Below are 22,003 nucleotides of genomic sequence, written 5' to 3'. Positions count from 1 at the left end.
GTCTGGTGGTTTTGGCGTACAGAGCTCTGTAGCTCCTACCAGAGGGGAGGAGTTGGAACAGCTTGTGTCCAGGGTGTGAAGAGTCTGCAGTGATCTTTCCAGCCCGTTTCCTGACTCTGGAGGTGAAACCAGGATGGAGGGCAGGCTGGAACCAATAATTCTCTCTGCAGACCTGACAATCCGTTGTAGTCTGTTTCTGTCCTGATTGGTGGACGATCCAAACCACACAGTGGTGGAAGAACAGAGAACAGACTGGATGATGGTGGAGTAGAACAGGATGAGCAGCTCCTGAGGCAGGTTGAACTTCCTGAGCTGGGGCAGGAAGTACAACCTCTGCTGGGCCTTTTTTGAGAGGCCCACTTCAGGTCCTGGGAGATTGTGGACCCCAGAAACCTGAAGGTCTCCACAGCAGACACTGTGCTGTTGAGTATGGTGAGGGGGCGGCAGTGTTGGGGGGCTCCTTCTGAACTCCACTGTCATCTCCACAGTTTTGAGCTTGTTTAGCTCCAGGTTGTTCTGACCACACCAGAGGACCAGCTGTTCAACTTCCCGTCTGTACGCAGACTCATCACCGTCCCTGATGAGGCCAATCACCGTTGTGTCGTCTTCTACATTATCACAAAAAAAACCACATAAGGCAACACACAGAAGGAGACCTATTGCCAACGTCCTCCGAACTGATTTAACTGCTGCCTTACCCGATTGTGTGACCCACTTCCGCATCACCACACCGCTTTCTACTAGGAAGGACTGCTTATTACTGCACTCACTAGTGCCTTTACCAACCACGGCGAACCACTTTGCCAAGGCTGGATCGCTTTTCTGGACACTGATGAGCGCCTCACGGGTCAATGGCACGGGTCCACTGCTGGATCAGCAGTGGACTTTGCTACACCTTTGGGGTCCTGTAAGGTGCCGGTCACCAACCCACCAACAGGGAAAGATCTATCCTCAGACAAAAGAGTGAATCAGGTATGGGGACATCCACAACTTCAGGGTCAGGGAACACTTTACCTCCCGCTACATCGTTTCCCATGATGAACTCCACACCATCAACGGGAAAACACGAGCGGATGGCCACTGGGAAGAAACCAGTCATTAATTTGGTCTTCACATAGACAGGTGTAGGAACGAAACCCATTTTGATACCTCTCACCACAGTACTCGCATCGCAGGCAGATTTGGCACTAAAAGGCCAAATCTGCCTGCGTAATCATTTCTGAATGTATCCGGTTTCGGCCGTCCACACGAAAACGCAACCCCGGAGTTTTCAAACTCCTCCATTTACGGTGCTCTAAAACTCTGGCGTAGTGTGCACACTCAGTGTAAACGTAGCAAAACATATGCGTTTCCAAACAAAAACGGAGTAATGTGGACATGGCCTGAGTCTTCCAGTAAACCAGGTTTATTGTTGTTATATGTGCAGAAGGTTGTAGTCGGCACACACATGTCCTCACAAAAACTGATGTATGATGTCACAGTGTCAGTGAACTCATCCAGGTCTGTAGCAGCAGCCTCAAAAACACTCCAATCAGTGCAGACAAAGCAGGACTGTAGCTCCAGCTTTGCCTCGTTGGTCCATCTCCTCACAGTCTTCACCACAGGCTTTGCAGATTTTAGTTTCTGCCTGTAGGTCTGGAGAAGATGAACCAGACAATGATCAGAGAGTGGGCGCCTTTTTAAAATCCGACAATTCAAAACGTCTTTGGAGCACTGCATATTAATGAGGCAGATGTTTGTGATGCTGTCATGAGGTGAAAATACACAGTGTGGACAATAATGCATCAGAATAAGAAAAGCAAAGCCATAAAATTAAGAATTTAACCAGCCAAGAACACCGAGATGTCAAACAGTTGAGTTAATTTGAGTTTAATAAGTAAAAGACATAATCACATTCAATTTGACTCACATAGCATCACAATATGTAATACATGATAGGACTATTTGTGTCCAGCTTGCTATTGACCAGGTTGAATAGTCGTCCTTAAAACTGTATATTGTGTGGAAAGCCGGTGGCCATGTATTACATATAGTGACGCTATGTGGCTTTGCTCTGCTCTGTTTCAAACTCGAGTGGACTTGTTTCCTCAAAAGACTCTCCAACGTCAAATCCAGTATGTTTTAACCATAGACTGTATATGAGAAGGTTTGACACTGCAAAATTAAACAATGTGGCATTCACGAGGACAACTATGTGTTCTCTTCCTATTGTCGACAGCTGTCGTAACTACCACAACAACAGATGCATTCGGCTGAATATCGCCAGTTAACAGGGTCGCTTGATAAACCGTAACACCTGGAGATGGCTAGCTAGCTGCCTTTAGACTCTTGTATGCCTTCATCTGCCGTACATCCATGGTCTGTGTTTTTCGTCAGTTTTAGCTAGCCATGTAGTTAGTCTTTCGCGTTTCAGTCACTGTACAATAAATAAATCATATTTTGGCGGAGGTTTTCAGGAAACTTAAGTCTGCTTCTGCAGTTGCTTCACTTACTGTGGAGTTAACGAGCGGAAATACTGCTATTGTAACGCACATAGTGGTCAAAGTGGGTATATATTCAAATCCAGTCATCATGATTTCAGCACTGCTTGTAACATCCCGTTAGCTTCCTCATGTCTCTGTGTGTGTGTTCCTGTGTCTCTGTGTCTGTCTGTGTGTGTGTGTGTATGTGTGTGTGTGTGTGTTTCCCCTGATTACACTCATCCCACTCACCTGCCCAGTCCACCCAGCTGCCTTCAATCCCCTCATCACCCCACACATATATACTCCCCTGCTTTCCCTGGTCTGGTTGTCAGATCGTCCTTGTTTTTTCCCTGTCTGTTCCTTGACTGTGCCTCCCTCGTGCCTCCCTCGTGTTTGTTCGGTGTTCCAGAGTTTACTCCTGGTTGGTATCTTTGTTTTCTGTTTTGGATTTATGCCCGCTCCGTTGGAGTCGCTTTCAGTTTTTGTTCATGCCTTTTTAAGTAAAAATACCTTATTTTTCAACTTCACCTTGTCTCCAGTGTCTGTCTGCGCTTGAGTCTCGGATCTGCCCCTCGGACGTGACACTGCTGCTACCTTACGTCTACAGTTACGTCAACAGTTATCAAGTGTACTTCAAAAAAAGCATTAAAATCAATATTGTTGCTAAATGCGTATATATCTCCCCGTTCAGTATTTAGTATACAGAAAATAATCACATTTTTGTGGGGTTTTTTCAGTTATGAACATTGTGGTGTCATCTCAAAAACTGTCATTAAAGGGTTACAATTCTGTAAACGAATGAATATATGGCAGTTATGATCAGAACTGAAAACATAACTTGGTGTATGTAGAAAATATTAATATATAGTATTTTACAGCAGTTTTAGGAAGGGGACATTTTTGTCTTCCAAGGTACCAAGAGGGAGTTTTTTTCTTTTAAATCTGATACTGCACAAAAAAATATGAATGCATCAAAATCAATGATGTTGCTAATCAATTCGAATGTATTTGTATAGCATCACAAATCACAAATTTGCCTCAGAGGGCTTTACTGTCTTTACAACATATGAAGTCCTTGTTGTTGAACCCTCTCATCGGAACAGGAAAAACTCCCCAAACAATCCTTTAATGGGAAAAAATGGAACAAACCTAAGGGAGAGCAACAGAGCAGGGATGCAAAATATGTCATAAAACATGTAAAAAAGATACAACATTGTCAATACATATGAAAGAAATGATACATATAATGACAGTAGTAACAGCAGTAGTAATAATAACAGAATTACTGCAAATGATAGAAGCAGCATTTAATAGAATGATAATAAAACCAGTAACGGTATCAGTAATAGAGATGTGATCAATAATAATAATATAATAGTGCTGTACAGGTGTAACCACGATCCATGGAAACCTGTGAGATGATTATGATAACATTTCCTGTGTCTATATTCATGGCCACCAGCAGATAAACCCTGTTTCTTGTGACACACTGACCTGCTTGAGCACTGGCAGACTCTTCTAAACCTTTGGTGTTCATGCTATATGTAGGCCTCTTTTCCATCCACTATGATGTGAAGGGTTTCTTTTTTGAACAAGTCATTCTGCGGTGTGTGTTCTGTTGACATTTCACTAAATTGTGACATTATTGCAAACATTGATATTTCACCTCTGACTTTCTGAGACAGTGAAATCATTTTTAACTTGGATCACCTTTAGCAAAAGGATGCATACATGTATTTAAAGTATGCAATCGAATGTGCAAGTTAACCAAAACCATCAAGTCATTTCCTCTTTCTGTTCCTATCGCTGCTTAAGCTCTCAGCTCTGCACATCCCTTCCTATGAGCGACACTCTCATTTCCATGCTTGGAGCGTGTAGAACTGCAGATATTAATGGCTAAGAGCTTTTAGTATCTCTCACTCCTCCAGCTTTGCCTCTCACTGTTGTTACCACCTCTCCCTCACTCCTGCTTCCTGTTGTGGCTTTGAATCAGCTTTCAGGGGCCAGGTGTCGCTCGCTCAACAACTTGGCATCAGGCCATGAAAGATGAAGAAAATCTTCTCTCAATAAATGCTGAGTCTCACAAGTCCCGCTTTATCTGCGGTGCCAGTGGAGTGGCCCGTTAAAGTGACACGCAACAGCTATTAAGACTGCGCCATGCAAAAGCAACAATTTAATCATTTTTCTATGTTAATGTATGGCTGCTCAATATGGGCCCAAAGTTAAGTGGTTTTTTTTAGCTTCACGCCGAAACCCCATAAATAGTAGGATTAAGCCGGCAGGATTATAGTCAGTGTGCTTTTGCAGAGGCAGTTTTACTGCCTGTGCATTCTATTCATTCTATTCGATTCAACGATTAAAGCTTGCGGACTTGTCTTGATGGTTGGGGCAAAATCCGCAAGCATTCTTCTGATGATGTCAGCTATAAAAGGGTCTGGGAGGTGGTTTTCATATATGATCTTCCATATATGTATAGTGAGGGCCTAAATGTTTGTGTCAGTATCCGAATTCCATCTATTGTTACCTTGGACAGCAATAGAAAGCTTATAAGAGCATGCTGATGTAGTAGCACTCCCATATGCCAGCTGTCCTGTCACCATCTATGCTCTGTACATGCCTCCCTGAGAGAGGTGACTGACAGCTGCTGGCCCCACCCTGGGCCTCTGGTTGGACCCATGGTGTCATCTTGCCTCCCATCATTCCAGCATCCCGCTTACGACCAGCAGCTCCGCGGGGACCAATGTGTCCAATGTTCTCCAGGAGACGACTGTCAATGACAATTCCCCGCCCGTCTACCCCACCCTTTGTATGCACTCAGCCAGCTCCTTCGGGCCCCTGACTCAACCTGCAGGGGTGCTCACACTGCTGCTGACTGACATGAAATCACCCATATGACCCCCACCCCAGAGGAAAAGCACAAGGCTTCGCGATGGTGCACAAAAGCCACATGGCATGTTGTGAGGGTTTCCTAAGCAGATAGCACATGTTTGAAGACATGCACTCTTCTCTCGCTGATGCAAACTCATCCCCATCACTCCCACCTTTTCCCTCCTCCCTGCTGTCTTGCCTAATTGGATTTTCCCAATCCATTGTTTTCTCTTCAGTTGCGGTTGGCATGGGGTAACAGAATTAAGCTGTTTCTTCTCCCCAATGAGCTGTGGCTGCAGGCAGCCTCTGTGACAGGACCATATGCTTACAACAGCATTCCCAAGGAAACCTTCTTCTCTACCAAAACCTCTTATCAGAAATGCTTAGTCACTCTCTGATCCTAAAGAACACGTACACAGATATGACTCTTGATATCGCAGTAGGTTGTATCACAATACATTGTATTAATGCGTTTTTTAATGCGATCATTTCACGGGGGCGACCGTGGCTCACTGGGTTAAGAGGGTTGTCTGGGAACCGGAAGGTCAACGGTTCGATCCTCGACTGGGATGTGTTACGTGTCGTAGTGTACCTGAGCAATACACTGAACCCCTGGCTCCCTGGGCGCCTGTCATTGGCAGCCCACTGCTCCCTATATACAGGGATGGGTCAAATGCAGAGACAGGAAATTTCTATTTCTGTTCTGGAAACTGCTCAGAACCATCCATGCATTCTGTGAGAGCCTTAGGTCTGTAAAGTTTCATATCGTCTAAGATTGTTTCATATCGTCTTCAACAGCAGCTCACAGCAGATCAGTGAGGTTAAGTTTTTAACCTCACTGACCCGCAGTCTCACCTCAATGAAATGTGGGGACTAACCTCACCTCTAGCTAACCTCAATGCCTTGTAAGGACTAACATTAGGCGTGCAACGGATCACAAACCTCACGGTTCGGATCGTACCGCGTTTTTTTAATCACGGATCGGATAATTTTTCAGATCAGCAAAGAAAATGGGGGGGGGGGGGGGGGGGGGGTGGATAAATATAACTTTGCTTTCCATTTATTAATTGAAGAACTTCACGAATATGTAAAGCAAATAACTTCAGCCCAGTGGTGGGCCGTCAGGGCCAGCAAGGCCTTCTCTGCTGGCCTAAACAGAATCACAAAGCTATAGCTATTTTATAATTTAATAATATTTGCTTTTATATATGATGATTTTAATGTAAAGTGTCTTTGAGTATTATGAAAAGCGCTATATAAATAAAATGTATTATTATTATTTATTATTAATATTTTTTCTTAAATACACTACATGTATTATAATTTATAAAAATATTTTTCCCATTATCTTATTTTCTCATTGCACAGCTACTGTCTTCCTCAGTTGCTCTGCTTCCAGTGCAGCTTGTTTTAAGTAGAGCTTTTATCCAATCAGATCTCACCTCTGTGTCTCTAGGTAAGAAGAGAGGCCCGATGCCTGCAGACTCACAAGTGCATCCATGTGCACTTTTAGTGTTCAACCAATCAGATCTTTAGTTTGACATGTTGGCGTATTCTTTGACGTGCCAGAGCCTGCTAGCTGGCCTACAAGTACGTCAGCATTAACGGGCAGCTCAGTTTTCAGGTGCGCTGTGATTGGTCAGTGGGCGAGCACGTGACTATTGTGAACTGAAACTTAACTTGCCAGCAGAGTTTAGTTGGAGGAGTAAGAGTTGAAATTGAAAGATATGGAAGAAATTATAACATTTTTAGGGTTTTGCTTGTAGATTATTATTGTTTTACCTAGCTTTGTTTTTTTAACACTCAATGGCTGAATAAGGAGGAGAAACGGATTTAGTGGCGGAGTTACTGACAACGCCTTTCTCAAGAAAGACATTTCAGGAAAAGCTGGACATCGTAACAAATGGTCAGTCAACGCCACAGCTGGCAGCCTGACTCAGCCAGGAAAAGGATTTGTATGAATGGTATTTCTTGCTGACAGCGTCGGAGAAGCGTTACACATTTTATGGCTGGGAATGTGTTTCATTTTAACTGAGCGTCTTGGTGTTTGGAGCTACGCTACGCTAACCTGAGGACACCATAGCATTTGAAAACTTTTGGAGAGACTCAAGTGGATCTACAACTCAACAAACACATTCGCAGGGAAACAGCTCCACAGCCGCGGGGCCTGGCGTGCGGCCTGGCGTGCGGCCTGCGAGGCCGGCGGGCGCCCCGGAGGAGGTGGGATCCCGGCCCCGCTGCGAACCTGCCGCAGCAGACTGGCGAAATACAACTGGGGAGGCTCGACTGTCATCACTGGCGTCCATGAATCGAGAAGGACTTCTTACTGGAACTGAAACGATGTACTGGGATTACCGGTGCTGATGGTCCGAGAGGCTGAGACGTGTTTTCCCAGCTTGACGTGCTACTTCCTGTCAGACAGGAAGTCTGTGATCCACTTGCAGATGGAGTCGGCCACGTGCAGCTGGGAGAGATTGTCATGCAGCAGAGACGGGATGATAGTGTTGAAGGCAGAGCTGAAGTCCACAAACAGGATCCTGGCGTAGGTTCCTGGGGAGTCCAGATGCTGGATGATGAAGTGAAGGGCGATGTTGACTGTGTCATCTACAGACCTGTTGGCTCTGTAGGCAAACTGCAGGGCGTCCAGGAGTGGGTCAGTGAGGGTTTCAAAAGACTTCTTGACATGTCTGCAGCAATAAATACCCCAATAGATGCTGTAATAGCTTTAGCTCGGTCTGATTCGGCCACAAACGGTTTCTAAATGCCGCGATGATACCTTGTTGTTGTTGTTGTTGTGCCTTGGCCCCCCGTCGCTGACAGACCGGGGTGGTGGCGCTTCAAAAGTGTGGACATGCCTGATGTATTGCCGTATGTCTTTCTCGTTAAACAATTCCTACATACCGTTTTAATTCATTTTTTCAATTATATTTATTCAACTTCCTGCTTTTCTGATTTTGGAAAAGGCGTTGGTCATAATTATTTGTTTTTATATCAGATTTATAAATTTCTGTTCATAATATACCATCATTTTGTGATTAATTATTACATTTTCTGTTACTATTGGAATGTTGGAAAATAAGTCAGTCAGTGCTATGATGTGCCTTTTTAATACTCTTTTGACTTATGAGCTCAGTTTAGCTGTTTTTTTTTTTTGCTGATGTAAACTATATTTTGATTGAATGCTTCTTATTTTTTTTAAGATTATCATATTCTAATTTAAAGTTCTCCTTGGTATTAGTTTGTTTATGATTTTTTAAACAGATTTTTCTACCTTGTCAATCTCTTTATGTCACATCTGTACAAGGCAGGAAAACAGAGTAAAACCCAAACACAGACACACAAAGGAAGCAGGAGGAGGATTAAAGGTGAATATACATCTAAAATAGCGGCACAGATGTGCAGCCTCTGTACTGCGCTCTCTCGTACATTTTCTGGTTCTCTTTGTTTGTCTCGTTTCCAGCTCTCCCTCTCTGATCACATTCAGCAGGGAGGAACTTTTAAACTTCCATCAATCCACTGGTCAAACTTTTTTGCCGTTTTTCATTAAACCGGAATGTTTTACAGAGCTTTCAGTTGGAGGAGCAGCCTCGGGATTTGCCGGAGACGCCGACGGGGGAAGTGAGCAGGAGTGGATGATGCAGTCAACATGGGACTGCACCACAAGCTGCAACACCTCGACTCCCCAGGGACATACGCAAGGGTTCTGTTTATGGACTTCAGCTCAGCGTTCAACACCATCATCCCAGCAATACTCCAACCCAAACTCTCCCAGCTCACTATGCAGCCTCCACCTGTCAGTGGATCACAAACTTTCTGACAGACAGGACGCAGCAGGGGAGGCTGGGAAAAATCATATCCAGCACCGGACTATCAGCACTGGCGCCCCCCATGGATGTGGTCTCTCCCCACTGCTCTTCTCCCTCTACACCAACGACTGCACCTCAGAGAACCCGTCTGTTAAACTCCTGAAGTTCGCAGACGACACAACGGTCATCGGCCTCATCAGGGACGGTGATGAGTCTGCGTACAGACGGGAGGTTGAACAGCTGGTCCTCTGGTGTGGTCAGAACAGCCTGGAGCTGAACAAGCTCAAAACTGTGGAGATGACAGTGGAGTTCAGGAGGAGCCCCCCAACACTGCCCCCCCCCCCCCCCTCACCATACTCAACAACACAGTGTCTGCTGTGGAGACCTTCAGGTTTCTGGGATCCACAATCTCCCAGGACCTGAAGTGGGCTCCCAACATCAACACCATCAGGAAAAAGGCCCAGCAGAGGTTGTGCTTCCTGCGCCAGCTCAGGAAGTTCAACCTACCTCAGGAGCTGCTCATCCTGTTCTACTCCACCATCATCCAGTCTGTTCTCTGTTCTTCCATCACTGTGTGGTTTGGATCGGCCACCAAACAGGACAGAAACAGACAACAATGGACTGTCGGGTCTGCCCTCCATCCTGGACTTGTACACCTCTAGAGTCAGGAAACGGGCAGGAAAGATCACTGCAGACTCTTCACACCCTGGACACAAGCTGTTCCAACTCCTCCCCTCTGGTAGGAGCTACAGAGCTCTGTACGCCAAAACCACCAGACACAGGAACAGCTTCTTTCTGCTGGCCGTCACTCTGATGAACAATTAATCAGTAACACTGCATTACTACCTCTGTTTGCACTTTCACCTCAATTCCATTGACACTGTTGTTGTATTGTTGTATAGGGTTATGTTCATATATACAGTATGTATATACTTTTTGAATATATATTTATATTTATATTTTACATAGTCGTTAAATGTTTATGCTTACATCTTTCCTGTTTATTGTAAATTCTGTGTATGTACGTAGAGAGCAACGAAAAACCGAAGTCAAATTCCTTGTATGCGTACGTGTACATGGCCAATAAAGCTGATTCTGATTCTGAATTTGATAAAGAAAACGCCCAAACAAAACCTACATAGGAGCTGAGGCTATAGTGAGTCCAAAAGTAATCAGAAGAACCACAAGTGAAACAACGAAACAAAAAGTCTATAAGTTGCCAAAATCCAAAGTCCAGAAAAGATAAAAATGACAAATATAACGGGATCAGGTTTCACTGGGATAAGTAGTACAAAGGCACACAGGATACGTCCCGGAAACACAGCAGACAAACTGTCAGTCAACTGACAAAAGACAGGACGATAGTTCCACATGAAACTAGGGAAGGCTGAAAGCTTCCCTAGTTGAAGGCTGAAAGCTTCCCTAGTTGAAGGCTGAAAGCTTCCCAAGTTGAAGGCTGAAAGCTGTTTGGTGGAAAAAACAAGAGGAAACAGAGCAAGGCTGACAAAACTCTGGGTACATCCCAAGTCTCTCAATTGCATTTACGTTTCCCTCACTTGCATTGTTTTCCTTGTGTATGCAAGATGTGTTAAACTGTAACAGGGGGGATGGACCCTGCATTTTGATCATTTCACTTACAAGGGGGATTGCCTTCCCCTTTAAACAGCATACTGCATACACCCCTACCATTAGGGGGGTGTCGAAAGGAAGTAAAAGTAAGAATTTGACTCACTAATTAAAGTTGGAGTGAATGAAACAGATGTGGGTGCAACAAAAAGTCAATTGCTCCAAGTCAGAGATTAAAGAATCACTACAACTGTTCACATTTCCAACACTGCACTCCTGTTTCGTGTTATCAGTGTGCAGGAGTATTCAAGGCAATCTTTGATCTGTTACAGACAGGACATTTTGCTCTCCATCTCTCTGACTGAGAAAATAACAATTCCTCACAGGCACCAACTGCCATTTTCCATTTGTGAAATAACATTTAGTTGGAGTACAGAACGTAATAAAAGGGAATTGCAGCACAATGAGAAAAAAGCAGACAGACTGCAAACATTCATATGCTCCAGTAGACAAATGAGCAGTTACTCACAGTGCAGCATCAGCAATCAGGAGGGTTCAATGTCTGATTCTGTCTTTGAAGACAGAGGTTGTTCTGATCATCTGTGCCGCTTTTTCTCCAACCATTCGTGTCTTTCCCATTTGTACAGTCAGGATGTTTATTGGTCTGCTGAACATTTCATTATTTGACTCATTTAGTTCCGCTGTTTCTCTTGCTTGTCCCACAGAACGGCAACAAGTCTGGTACCTTTATTGCAACAGAAGATCAACGACAGCTTGTCTTTTACGAATAGTAACCAAGATGCTACGACGAATCTCTGGCAAAATGAATGGTGGCCTGTAAGGGACATGTGTATTTTGAAGTATGTCATTAGATAAAAACCATAATTGCGCAAAAACGTTTTTTAATTCCATCCATCATCTGTTATTGCTTATCTTATTCAGGGTCGCGGGGGGCTCGAGTCGATTCCAGCTGACATAGAGCGAATAAATGTTGACCTTTGGAGTTATTGGAAATGTTCGGATCACACAAGTTGGAAAGCAGGCACCACTGTGCAGAAATACAAAATTAACAAAATGATAAGTTATGCAAAAAAAAAGAAACTTTGAGCTATTTGGTAAAGCCCTCATACAATCATGAAATAGAGTACCTCTGGGTGGAAGTCCTTGCTGGCTGTCGTCACTTTGAATGTCATTTCTTCCAGTTGTAGTTGTTTGATTAAAGTGAAAGATTTTTGCAACCGTTGGATGGATTGCCATGACATTTTGTCCTCTTAAGGTTGGATTGATTGTTGTCCAACAGAATCCTCTTTGTTGGCTAAGTATACTGACACAGTTGGTTCTCAGTAACTTTCAATATACTTACACAAAGTATACAGCCGTGGACAAACTAACACGCTAAGAGAATATCTAACTAAAGCACGGAATGCTCTGTATGTGCACTTGGTTGGTGTATACCGGGGACTCCATGGACACATTCTATATTTATAAACTTTCAATCAACGAACCAAACTAACTTAAAACTTGTCCAAGGACAGAATGTCATATGTTGAACAGATTGTAAAGCTCTCTGAGGAAAATGTGTGATTTCTGACATTGGAGGTTATACACTATACTAATACAATTGAACAGAGTCATTGGTGAAATACACTTAGAGGAGGTCATCTCCAAATAGGCATATAAATCGCTTGCTTTGACACAGCCACCACGGTTATGAAGTACAGCATGGATTAAATAGTTGTAGGTTTTTGCTGGGGGTACCGTTATTAGTGTTTTGAATAAGTACGGAGAGGAGGAGGAGAATTACTTTTTAAAAGGTACTGGCTGCAACATCAGTGAAACACACTAAGCGCAGGTATTCATTTCTTGCTTTGACAAAGCCACCGTGGTTATTAAGTAGAGTATGGATTTGAAGTGAGTAAGAATAGTAACATAATTCAATACTTTTCATATTTAGACATAATAATGAATCTATAGTTTCCAGCTACTGCTGTTTTGTGAGATTTTGCAGAAAAGATATCCCTTTTTTTCAAACTTTTTTTCCCCCCGAATTCCCGAAGTTTCCGTTAATTTCATCATCTAATGCAAAAAAATGACATTAATATGAACAGTACACCAACAGTTTTGACAGACTGATGCTCTACTTCTTATCCTATATTCTCTCCACACAGAATGTGAGCATAATAGTTAGACGAGGGTAGATCCATCTCCCATGCTTTCCAAAGGTCCAGGGAGGGGGGGATGAAGTACAGTTGAATGCGGAGGCATAGATGACATATGACAGCTCCTAGCTCCAGCCAACACACAGGCCTGTGTGCCCTGTCTGAATTCTGACTGCTATCTAGGATCCATAGACCAAGACAGACAGGCTGACAGATGCAGAGACATGCATCAAACTGTGCAGCAAGGTTTGAACCGATCCCTCTCAGTGACGTATCCACATCAAACCTGACAATGCTCAGGCAACCATAAACAGGAGGAGTGATACTGAGTTTGCATACAGAATGTCAGACTGAACCTGTCTTTCCATTTGACTGTTAGTGATGTTGCCACTGTAGGGCAGCCTTCGATGGACACTCAAGGCTCCTAAACTAGAGTGTCACGGCACAACTGCTGTGGTTTGTTTAGATTAGATTAGGTTAGATAGATTAGATATATACTTTATTCATCCCCAAGGGGAAATTTGTCTTAGAAATGAGTTTAGTGCAGTATATGCCAAAGTCTCATGGCTGAGCAGTTTCACAGTAAAAGAGCTTTTGGTACACAACAGTATCATTTTTTTCACCTTGATTCACTGTACCCTACCACCCATTCTATTTATACCTTCAACAGTACAGTTATGTACCCCAAGTGACAAAAATGTACTTTGCATAATTTGGCAGTAACCCCGTTGTTCATTTGTGTTAACTTTAGTTTTGTAAAATGATGTTTGTTTTCAATAGATCTCTTGCATAGAGACTGATTCACATTCCTGAGTCAATCTGTGATGTTGGGATCTGGGGGCGTGTTTGGTAATCAGCAAGTATGAAAATGAAATTAGTGACATTAATACAATTATTAATATGAATATCAAGTTCAAGATTATCAACAAATATTAATAACGGGCACCACCCTGAGAACAGGGACCAATAACCAAAATAAATGAAGTCAAAGTAGTAGTATAGTCAAAGTACTATTCCACATTCAGAGAGCACAGGCCACATGTCCAGCTACTATCACAATACACATGCACAAAGTAATACAGAACACTGCTCTATTTACAATAACAATACTGATCAAATCAATAATAATTTAAACTAACTACAATACAGTTACAAGTCTACTATGTCGAATCAACAATCGTGTGTGTGTGTGTGTGTGTGTGTGTGTGTAAGGGGGAAGAAGCGAGAGCAAAAGAAAAATGGCGGCCGCAAACTCATAAGTGATTTCGCCACGCGAGACAACAAAAAATGGCGGAGGTGAGAGAAAACTACCAAAATGGCGGATGCAGTCTTGTATGTGCTTACGCTACACGAAACTACAAAAAAAGCGGTGTTTAATGGAGTAATGAGGCACACAATAGAGGCTGCGTTTACACACCACGTGCGTCTGAGATGAGCAAAACAGCACAAGCTATATGTGTGTATGAGTATGTGTACGTATCATATGCATTGAATGTGTAGTAACGCTGTTATGTTGTTCATTCTGTACACATGACATCTATCACACTTCTGTCCATCCTGATAGAGGATCCTCCTCTGTTGCTCTCTAAGGTCTCTCCCTCTTTTCTCCCCGTTAAAGGTTTTTTGGGGGAGTTTTTCCTGTTCTGATGTGAGGGTCCTGGGACAGAGGATGTCATATATGTGTACAGATTGTAAAGCCCTCTGAGGCAAATTTGTGATGTGTGATTTTGGGCTATAGAACAATAAATTCAATTGAAATTGAATTGAATTGTCAGTTAAACAATAAGATAAAGGAAACACCCAAAGCAAGGCAGATCCTCAGCACCGCAGTAAAATACAACAACTGTTGCTTTATCAAACAGAAACCCGACTACACATCTCTGGTCTTTTAACTAATAAAGTTATAGTTACCAACTTTACTCGCGGGGCTCTATAATGTTCTACAGTTAATCCCACTGGAGAGGCTCACACATGTTCTCCAAGGAGACATAGATGGGTTCTTCTCTGTTTGGAACCCTGTTATGGATTTTATTGGAGAGGAATATGCTGAAATCATACTAAGAGGTTTTGCAACTGTGGGATCCAAGTGACTCGGTGAAGGAAGAAGGTCCACAATATTCTGTTCGTCACTGTGTGCGACTGTCTGAATGGTCGGCCGCCATGTTGTATGTAATTCATGTGGAGGACAATATTTGGCACATAAAATGTGTGGGCTGAAAAGTGCATGTGTGTAGGAGGGAGGTTTTTGTAACTGTGGGTTCCGGGGGACGCCCAGGGAGCTAGGTTCACAATGTTCATTGGTATCTAGTAGAAGGATGATGATCTATGTTTTGTTTTGTTGTTTGTATTTTTGTGTCCGGGATTGGTTGTTTGTGTGGTTGGCAGGTATGTTGCGTGCTGTTCTGTTTGTGAGTGGCATGTCGCACGTAACCTGTGTAAACTGAAAATAAAAAGATTGAAAGAAAGAAAGAACAGATTCTTTCTGACTTGTAAGGACAGTGGCTCAGTGGGAGGGCAGGGTCATCCTTCGATCCCCGGCTCCGCTAGTCCATGTCGATGTGTCCTTGGGCAAGACAATTAACCCCAAATTGCTCCCGCAGGCTGTTCTTGTAGTGTATGAATGGGTATGTGTGTTCTGTTGTTGATGGGCAGGTGGCACCTTGCATGGTAGCCCTGTCATCAGTGTGTGAATGGGTGTGAATTAATGAACTATGACATGTAGTGTTAAAGTGCTTTGAGTAGTCGGAAGACTAGAAAAGCGGGATGTGTGTAGCTGGTTTTGTGTCAGTTAAAAGTGTCAAAATGCATTCTGTAGAACTTTCATTAGAACTAGACCAGCGTGACTCTCATTGCTGGTCTTCATGGCCTGGAGGGGATGTTCTGTTGTATTTCTGCTGGCAGGAAGTGTAAAAAGCTGTGTGTGTCATGTCTTCTGTTTTCACAGCTGAAGTATCCTGCTCAGGTCAGTGTTGACTTGTTATTCTAGTGAGCATTTCTCCTTTTGTGTTTCCTCAGACTTGCGGCGAATGACGGCAGGTTTCATGGGCATGGCGGTGGCCATCATCCTGTTTGGATGGATCATTGGCGTGCTCGGCTGCTGCTGGGACAGAGGCCTCATGCAGTATGTGGCTGGCCTCCTCTTCCTCATGGGAGGTGAGTCACACACAGACAGACACACACACACATGCAAACACACACACACACACACACACACACACACATGCTGATATGCTGTGTGCAGCACAGCTCTGAATTGGCAGGAGACAACTGTACACTCAATTATGAGTTAGATTAGTGCTGTGCCCTACAGTTAATACAATGAAAAGGCAATTATGTTGCAGTAAAGGAACAAGAAATAGGCTCGGTCAGTCTGCAGTGGCTAAATCAGCGCAAATCAGCCTTCAGGGTAACAGCGCTCCCAAAATGAGGCCAAATAGAGCTGCATCTTCAACTGCTTCTAACAAACAGTCAAAATTAAAACGTTCATTCAGATGAGATAAAGTGGATTATTGAAACACAGAGCAGACGTGTTCTCCTTTTAATCTGCTGGCTTTTTGCCCATACTTAATGTCGTGGTAATGGTTCAGGAATCACTGTTTCATTCAAAGATTTCCCATCGAGAGATCCAGCAGAGAGGAAGCAGAGAGACACATTTCTCTACCAACGACACGCAGCCAGGAAGTAAAAGTCCTTTCCTTTGAATGCAGAGACCACATGAGGTGATGGTCTAGTAGAGCATGGATCCAAAACCTGATGGACCTGGAACTTCAATGGTTGAATTATCAGTACAAACAATAGCACACTTAACTGAGAAATGTAATGCTATCAGGGTTACATCTTGACCAACATAGTGAGTGAATGTTTTGTTTTGGTCACTGCCAAGACAAAAGGAACATTTTCTGTAACTTTGATTAAACTTTGGTCTCGAACTCTTTTGTCACGTGAACTGACTAGTGCAACACCATGAAGACCTGCAAGGAGAGAATGTCTGATAGTGTGTGCCCCTGTCTCCATTTGTATCTATGATGACAGGCTTTTCATCTTCAACTACTGAGGCCTATTGGAATACGTGGCTCAATAGAGCTGTGACTCTGTCAGCCTGGCTCAAGTGCTGGAGGGAAAGCTTGGGTTCTTATTATTTGTCTCTATTAATGATGAGTAATAGGCTGCTCTGGCATTATAGAGGGCCTTGCATTATTTTATAGTAAGACTATCTATAGACTATGGACTATCTTACCAGACTGTGTGACCGAAATTCTTCCACATTGGTAGAACACAAGATCCTCCACAATAGTTTTTGTGATGTGTCCTTCAATTTGCGTGTTTTAGGGCTATACAATGAAGCTAACTTCCTTTGTCTTCAGAGGGACAACACAGCCCAGTGTCATTCTCAGTGAGTTTGACTACAATTTGAATGTTCTGATTTGAATACATATGAAACACCACTGGGAAGCTACAGAATAATATAAAACCTCAAAACACCAACTGACGTGCCCTGTAAGGTTAGGGGAAGATGGTTGTATTGGTTACATATGGAAAAGGTCAACGCTGACTTGAAAACACAAGCTGGCATATTTAATAATGAACCAAAACCTTCCCTAACTGTAACCAAGTGTTTCAGCAGCCTTAATGTGCTGTCAAAGTTCTGTGGCTGACCTCCTCTTTATGAACTCTTAGGAGTATTAGAATGTCCTCGCATGGCAGGATGTGACCAGGCACCGGATGACGAGGTGTCGGGGTTGTGTCAGATTTAAATTTCATTGACAGGTTTGATGTATTTTTGTACTTCAACACCCTGTTCTGTTTTTGCAGGAACCTTCTGCATCATCTCCCTATGCACCTGTGTTGCCGGCATCAACTTTGAGCTTTCCCGTTACCCTCGGGACCTATTCGGCCTAACTGACGACATCGGCCACGGCTATGGCTGGTCCATGTTCTGCGCCTGGGGAGGCCTCGGCCTCACCCTCATCGCTGGCTTCTTCTGCACCCTGGCTCCCTCTGTCCAGCCGATAACCCAATCCACCTGCCCCAAGTCCCGACAGGAGAACGGCACTGTCTGCTAAAGCTGGCATCTGTTAAAGACCAACTGAAACCACAGATTGACAACAAACAAGCAGAAAAACTGTTCCTTGTTTCCATCCGTTTGCTCATCGCCAGTCTCTCCTGGATACAGATTTTTTATTTGTGTGTGTGTTTAAAAATGGGTGTCTTGATGATCTGCTATCTTGAAAAAAAAAAACCTGAAGAACTAAAGAAATATTATGAAAAATATGAAGTTATGCTTGTTTTGTTGTTGTGGAATCTTGAAGAAAGGAAGGTTTCGAAGGTAATACTTCAAGACACTGAAGACATTTTGTATTGGTTCCACCAAGAGGTGCTCTAAACCTCTAAAGGAGATGGACAAACGTTCTCAGACTAAGAATTGCTTCTATTAACTAGTCTACTGTGATTGTGGAGAACTCTATGACTCAGCAGTTTTGGAGGGAAACAGTCAGATTGTTAATATTTTGTTTCTCACGGACTTGGTCTCTTGGAGCCTCCTGTGGGATAATTCACAAGGGAATGGACCAGATGTGAAACCATGTAACTTACTGGGCTTGGATCATGTTTTGTGGCCATCTGTTGACTTTCAGTACTCCAGCTTCAGAGTGGGACATGCGGGCAGTGAGGAGATCCAGGACCTCCACTGTACATTATTGTACAGAATATTCCACAGAAGTGACAACCAGGAACTTTTATGTTGGACCATTTTCATTCTGGTGTAGGTGCATTTCATTCTGTCTGATGATCCCATCTGGCATTTAACATTGTATACATGCATCCCTCTTTCATTTTCCTTTTTACTGAACCTTTCATGTCGACTGAGTGTGCGTTCAGAGCAAGTGTTTGTTTGATTTCTTTCTGTTCTAGTCATAGAGGTAAATGTGTCTGAGTGTGTGCGTGTGTGTGTGTGAGAGTTGAGGGGCTGTTTTGCAGTCTCCATGTGAAAAAAAGATCTATTGAAAACCACAGTATAGCTGATCCAAAAACAAAACCTGAACTGGGATCTGTTCAAGAATAATTCCTGCTAATTACAATTTGGGTCCTTTTGTATAGGCCCTCGTCCTGGAAAGAGAAATCTGGATGTGCTCTCTGGATGTGCTCTCTGTGGCTTGTAAAGATTCTGGATTAGATTTGGGAGTCTCAACCTTTTTTTGGATCTGGGGACTGGCAAGCAAGTCAGCAGCAGTCTTGCAGACCAGTGGCGTGTGTTCAGGAACAACTGTCAGAAAATGCCTTTGTTCCAAATATTTCCGGTCAAGATTCAGTCCAGTGGACGATGCATAAAGTGCCAGTATGGGTTGTGTCTAGATGTTAACCCATACGTTTGTAGAGCTCTTGCAACATGGTTGAGGTTATGCATTGACCTTGAATGGTTGAGGTTAGGCATTGACCTTGAATGGTTGAAGTTATGCATTGACCTTGAATGGTTGAGGTTAGGCATTGACCTTGAATGGTTGAGGTTAGGCATTGACCTTGAATGGTTGAGGTTAGCCATTGACCTTGAATGGTTGAGGTTAGGCGATCAACAAGCCTCACAAGAGTTTTTGCACATTTTAGAAACTCGTGGGTAACCAGAGGGTGGAGCCGGGGAGGAGTAAGGCAGGCGAGGCCAGGGACATTAGCATAACAATTGCACCTTCAATGAAAACCACTCACCCTTTGACATCCAGCGATACCCAACCAGAGACCAGCAGGGGGAGGAGATATAACTGAGTCTGTGTTTTTAACAATGATGTCATTGTTATCTGGGGACAACTGATGATCAGAGCTTCAATTTCTCAATATCTGGGGATCATGTTCTACCCAAGCCAGTCATCATAGAGCCATTCATCTGAGCCTTCAAACAAGCTTCTTAGACAAGACCAGAGCATAAGTGACAGATAATAAAACTGTGTCGATTATCCAACACATTTATACAACATCATTTTATACAATAATAAAGTCATCAACAGTTCTAAAGCCCTTTGCTGAGATATCTGATAACAGTAAAGATGAGTATCACAAAACACAGAGGGAGAGGTCTGCCCTGATTAAGCCTGAGTGACACAGTTTAGACCCAAACTTGACTTGACCCAAGACTAATATGCTACAGGTTTTGGGGAAAAACGAACATTTTAAGGTACTGTTTTTGTCTGACCTCCACAATCTTGATGCGACAGTGCTGTATATTTATATATATATAAATATATATATAATAACATTTCATAAGAATGAGTGAATCAATTGTCAATACTCAATTGAAAGAGAGAAATGTCTCTAAATGTTTCTAAATCACATTTGAAACCTGACCCAAGACTGGAGCTTTAAGTAACAATATGCCCCAAACCTGTATGGGACCCTATACGTTCAGCATGAAGTCAGATTGAAAGTCAGAACTCATAAACGCTGAGTTAGCAGGGAAGCACAGGCGTGGACATCCCAGAGACAGCTCAGACAGACGGATTGGACCAGGACTCACCCAAACAGCAGGACTCACTTCCTGCTGTAAACGCACTAACTTCAGCTAACCGATGAAGAAACACAGACCAGAGCTGAAGGGGTTTTATGACAGAGATACTAAAACTTCCATTGTGGACGGATGGTAAAAACATGAGTGATCCATCAACCTTTAACATCAGTGATGTGTCTGTTGACTGAACATATAAAAATATGAGAAAAAAAAGGAAATGTTCAACTGTGGAATGTAAAATCCCAACAAAATAAATCTCATTGATGTGTTTACTAATGCAGCTGGTTGTGGTGACTGTTGGTGAATAGAAGTGAGGAGGAAGATTAAAGGGATACACAGAGTTTCTGGTATATAGTTTGTAAAGAATGAATAGTTAACCACAAATGGAAACATTCCCTCACAAGAGCAAACCTAGAAATAGAAAAGAAAGTTTCGACATTATTGCTGCATCATCAACAAGATACAGTGAATTGGCCTACACTGAAAGCATTTGAGGTCTGTCCTTTAAATGCTTTTATGGGGAATGTGGCCACAGTAGAAACCAGTAGAAACAGTTTTTTGTATGAGTGGTTTGTCTCAACGGTATGGAAGCACAGACCCTCCATCTATTTTCTTTCCACTTATCCGGTACAAGTCGCAGTGGCAGCAAGCTTAGCAGGGTATTTCACATGTCCCTCTCCCCTGCAAAACTTTCCAGCTCTTCCTTGTCCCAGGCCAGAAGAAATATATAGTCCCTCTCGTGTGTTCTCGGTCTACCCTGGGGACTCTTACCAGTTGGACTTGCCGAGAAAAAGTCTGAAGAGAGGCGTCCAGGAGGAATCCTGATGCCGAAACACCAAAGCTAGCCCCCGTTTTGACGCAAAAGAGCACTCCCTGTAACACTGGAGGCCAAGCCCCCACAGAAAACACGTTTGACTTTGTGTTGATTACACAGAATTAGCCCTCACTTTGGTGATACAAGATCAGAAGGCTCATCGCAACGACCCCCATACTCCCACAGGCCTCCCAAACCTTGGTCATAAGCCTTCCCCAAGTCCACAAAACACACACAGACTGGAGACAAAAAGGGGGCAAGTGAGTAAAGGACGTCAGTGATCCATCCCAAGTCTGATCCAAATCGTTGGTGTGGATAGCTGAAGAAAAAAAGTTGCCAGGTGAAAAGTTCTTTTTGCCAGGACAATTTGTGTCATCTATGAAAAAACAAGAGTCTGAAGTGCACCAGTCCACTACTCTGTGTTCTAAACAGGAGTAAAAGCATTCATGCTTTCTTCCAGGTGAGTTTTAACTTACTAACACCTAAATATATGTAGCTCGTGTCTAGAGTGCATGGAGAAATGAAAAAAGAAAACATGAATGCTTTTAGTCCTATTTAGATCATGGGGTAGTGGTGCATGTGGGCCTCTTGTGGCCAGAATGGGTATTACAACAACAAACAAAAGATTTCACCTGTTTTCACAATTGAAAAAGAAAATGATGGTACGTAGATAGATCATTTATTGTATCTGTTATATTTGCCTCTCAGAAGTCCCGTGCCACGCACTGGTTTGCTGATTTGGTTAAACAGGAAAATAAATGTGTGTGTGACCTGAAAAATTCCACTACAGAGGAGGTAAAACACACTTCATGTTTTCTTATATATTTAATATTTAG

The 22,003-nt window shown here is 43.1% G+C and overlaps 1 protein-coding gene across 1 annotated transcript in view; it reads left to right on the top strand.

The window, feature by feature from the left end:
* The window catches only part of LOC142932019 (transmembrane protein 178B), an 85,195-nt gene extending 67,271 nt beyond the window's left edge, over nucleotides 1–17,924 (top strand). The window contains exons 3-4 of the mRNA XM_076076213.1: nucleotides 15,877–16,014; nucleotides 17,674–17,924. Coding sequence (XP_075932328.1) covers nucleotides 15,877–16,014; nucleotides 17,674–17,924 — 389 coding nt within the window. The remainder of the gene's footprint in view (nucleotides 1–15,876; nucleotides 16,015–17,673) is intronic.
* Nucleotides 17,925–22,003: the final 4,079 nt, after the last annotated feature.

The sequence above is a fragment of the Anarhichas minor genome, unplaced genomic scaffold, assembly GCF_050575085.1.
Source record: "Anarhichas minor isolate MPS153535 unplaced genomic scaffold, ASM5057508v1 ptg000055l, whole genome shotgun sequence".
Classification (NCBI taxonomy): domain Eukaryota; kingdom Metazoa; phylum Chordata; class Actinopteri; order Perciformes; family Anarhichadidae; genus Anarhichas; species Anarhichas minor.
This window is presented reverse-complemented; position numbering and strand designations above follow the sequence as displayed.